This window comes from Corapipo altera, unplaced genomic scaffold (assembly GCF_003945725.1).
Source record: "Corapipo altera isolate COAL_440 unplaced genomic scaffold, ASM394572v1 59377, whole genome shotgun sequence".
NCBI classification, from domain to species: Eukaryota; Metazoa; Chordata; class Aves; order Passeriformes; family Pipridae; genus Corapipo; species Corapipo altera.
The window spans coordinates 1-3,681 of NW_020887325.1; the positions used below are offsets into that span (position 1 = coordinate 1).

Consider the following 3,681-nt stretch of genomic DNA (forward strand, 5'->3'; position numbering starts at 1 on the left):
AACCCCTCCCAGCGCGGGGGTCCCGGGGGGCTCAGGGTCTGCGGCCGGGGGGCTCCTCCAGCTCGTAGAACAGCACGTAGCCCTCGCTGGACGGCACCTGGTTCTCGCTGATGGGGGACACGCTGCCGGGGGAGGGGGGACACACACACACCCTTAGCCAGGGTGGGCGGTGGGCACGGGGGTTGGGGGGTGTTGCCCGGGTGGAGGGGGGGCAGGGGGCACTCACCGGGAGTCGTTGTAGACGCGCCAGCCCGCGGGGTCGCGGCAGAAGGCCGTGTAGTGCCCGTAGTGGACGCTGCCCGAGTGGTTGCACAGGGCGTACAGGCTGTACACGGGGCTGCCTGCACCGGGGGATAAAAAAAACACGGGGGGGGCTCAGCGCTGCTTCCCCCACCCCTCCCCGAGCCCTGGCAGCGGGCACGGGACCCACAAGTGCCTCTGCTTGCCCTGTGCCCCCTGCCCCGCCTCCCCTCCCCGCCCCTTCCCCGCCCTCCTCACCCGCCTTCTCGCTGGCGAATTCCCGCAGGTTGAGCTGCTGCAGCGGGAAATCCACGAACACGGAGCATTTCTTGATGGAGTAGCGGGTGGTGGAGAACCGGTTCAGGTCTTGGGGGAGGGGAGGGAGGGCGTCAAGGCAAAGCTGGACGGAGGGGTGGATCCCACACACGCACACACATCCCCCTCCCACCCCCCAAATCCCGCGGCTTCCCGAAGGATACGGAGCACCAGGATCCGGGGGAAGCGCTGGATTGTCAACTTCTTGGTGCTCCGCGTGCGCTGCCGGCACTTGTCACACACCTGAGGGGAGGGGACTGTGAGGAGGGTGGCAGGGGGACAAACTGGGGGGCACAGAGGGGGTGTCCCCCTCTCTCCAAGCTCTCACCGGGGCGTTCTCCGAGTCCAGCTCCTCCTCCTTGGTGAAGAGGCTGAAGCAGTCGTGGAGAGAGACCTTCCCCCCAGCAAAGCTTTTCTGGAGGGGCAGAGAGGGTCAGGGGGCACTTCGGGGGCACCCAGGGGTTTCTAGGGGGGGGAGAGGGGTCTGGGGGGGCTGCACCCCACCCTTACCTTTGGGATGGGCAGCGACAGGTCGCAGAAGACCTCGAAGGTGGTGGAGCGGTACCCGCAGGCCTGGCACTTGAGGCAGCTCTTCAGCTGCCCCACAAAGAGGTCTGGGGGGCAAGAAGGGGGGGGGGGCCAACGGGGGGGGCCCCCCCGACCTTGCTGTCCTCCCTCTCGAGGTAGCGCTTCCACATCTGGTTGGCGCGTTCGTCGTCGCTGCAGGGGGGGGAGGAGGTCGGGGAGAGGGGGGTTCAGGCCCAAAATCGGGGCTCCCCCCACCCTCCCATGCCACCCCCCCTCCCCCACCTGAGCGTTTCGGGGTCCTCCAGGGCGGGGGCTCTCCGTGTGTCCGACAGGATGCTGGGGGTCCGCCGGCCCTTGCGGTTGATCTCCACGTGCAGCCGGTCCATGAAGAACTTGAGGAATTCCTGCGCGTCCTGCTGGCTGGATTGGGGGGGGGACACACACACAGGGACACGTTGGACCCCCTCTGCCCGACCCCCCAAAGGTGTGAGGGTGGCTAGGGGGGTGATCCCCTCACCTGTAGCCCGTGAAGGAGGGGACATATTTTTGGAACACGGCCTTGAAGCGCCCGGGGTTGACGGGCTCTGAGGAGTCCGGGTGCCAGAGCGCCGCGATGACGTCGGCGAAGGCTGTGGGGACAAGGGGTGTGTGAGGGGGGGACACGGGTCTCAGGGGTTATGTAAACCCTTCCAGGGAGTCCTGAGATTTTTTTTTTAGGGGGTTTCTCCCACCTTCTGTGAGCTCCTGGGGGGCTCTGGGGCCGGGGGGCTGCTCCTGCTGGAAGTCCCGGCGCAGGCAATAGTCCCGCAGGGGTTTGGTGCTGCTCAGGCACTGCAGCACCGCGTTCATGAAGCACTGGGGACACAGGGGAGGTGGTGCTGGGACTTGGGGGGGGTCCCCAGGGGTGTCCCTCACTATTTCAGGCACCCCTGATCGTGTTCTGGGGTGTGGGAAGGTGTCCTCAGGTATGTGACGCTCCCCTCCACCAGTGGGATGGGACCGCGGAGGAACTGCCACGGGGAGACCTGGGGACCCCCAGGTGACCCCAAAGGGACCCCAGAAAACCCCAAATCCTTCGTGCACCCCAGGCCAGTGGGACAGGAGGGCTGAGGGCCACGGGGACTGTGCTCTGGTACTGAGGGTCCCCAAGGACGTGATGTCCCCAGTGGGATGGGACCAATGGCCACCATGAGCCTGGGGGACCCCGAGGTGACCCCAAAAGGACCCCAGGGGACCTCAAATCCTTGGCACAGACCAGGACAGAGGGACATGAGGGCTGGGACCATGGGGACAGCGGGGAGGGGGGGCTGGGGGAGCTCTGGGCATGTCACAGCCCAGCAGGACGGGACAGCAACGGCACAACCACCACAAGCCTGGGGGGGACCCTGAGGTGAGACCCCCCCCCTAAATCCCTCCCACACCCAGCACGGAGAGCCAGCAAGGTCTGGCGGCCCACACTTACCGTGTTGCCCAAATTCCTGAGGCCCACGTGGCCCGAGCCCAGCAGCAGCGAGTGGTGGGTCTGCGGGGACACCGAGTGACACACGTGAGCCGTGTCCCCCCACCCGCCATCCCCCCCCCCCGGTCCCCCCTGGCCCCCCGGACCTCGCCGGTGACCAGCAGCAGCCCCATGACCGCCGTGTGCACCACGGACTCGGCGATGTCGGCGCTGCCCCGGCCCGGCAGGTCCCGCCGGGGGAGGAGGGAGCGCTGCAGCTTCCTGGGCAGCTCCACCAAAGTCGCTCCCTGCAGCCCGGGCATGGCTCAGGATGGCACTGCCAGGGTCTGTCCCCCTCGGGAATGTGGCACCGGGGCCGCTGCGTCCCCTCGCCCGGCCCTCTCCTCCCCAGTGCCCTCAGCTCATTAGCTGATCCGATTCCCCAGGGCTATTCTGGGGAGGCTCATCCCGGGGGGGATTAATTAGCCCCGGGACCGCCCCCGGGGGACAGCGGGAGCCGCTCGGAGAAGGGGTGAGGAGGTAAACACCAACCCCCCCCACCCCAAAACCAAACCCCGCCGGCAGGGAAGGGTGCGGGGGGCTCGGTGGGGCTGCGGGACCCCCCATGGCACCGCTGGGGACACGCCACGGGGGGTCAAACCTGTCCCCCCCGGGGGGGATTTCAAGGATCCCGATCCTGATCCCAACACGTGGCCGGGCAGGTGGTGGATGGGGATGGGAGGGGGGGGCGGATACGGAAATGGGGATGGCACCGGCCACCTCTGGTCCCCCCAGAGCCACAGAGTTGGCACCGGCCACCTCTGGTGCCCCCAGACCCACAGGGATGGCACGGGCCACCCCTCGGTCCCCCAGAGCCACAGGGATGGCACTGGTCACCCTCGGTCCCCCAGAGCCACAGGGATGGCACTGGTCACCCTCGGTCCCCCAGAGCCACAGGGATGGCACTGGTCACCCTCAGTCCCCCCAGAGCCACAGGGATGGCACTGGTCACCCTCAGTCCCCCCAGAGCCACAGGGATGGCACCGGCCACCTCTGGTCCCCCTAGAGCCACAGAGTTGGCACCGGCCACCTCTGGTCCCCTCAGAGCCACAGGAGTGGCACCGGCCACCCCTCGGTCCCCCCAGAGCCACAGGGATGGC

At 68.0% G+C, this 3,681-nt stretch overlaps 1 protein-coding gene across 1 annotated transcript; it reads right to left on the reverse strand.

Annotated features, from left to right (window-relative positions):
- Positions 1–8: 8 nt before the first annotated feature.
- USP21 (ubiquitin specific peptidase 21) lies at positions 9–2,844 on the reverse strand. Its single transcript, XM_027632728.1, has 12 exons — positions 2,719–2,844; positions 2,546–2,674; positions 1,815–1,938; positions 1,601–1,712; positions 1,366–1,503; positions 1,211–1,275; positions 1,066–1,169; positions 884–970; positions 720–798; positions 499–606; positions 227–341; positions 9–122 (listed from the first exon to the last, which is right to left on the reverse strand). Exons 1-12 carry the CDS (start codon positions 2,842–2,844, stop codon positions 32–34), a joined length of 1,278 nt encoding a protein of 425 aa, XP_027488529.1. The 3' UTR covers positions 9–31.
- Between the last annotated feature and the right edge of the window lie 837 nt (positions 2,845–3,681).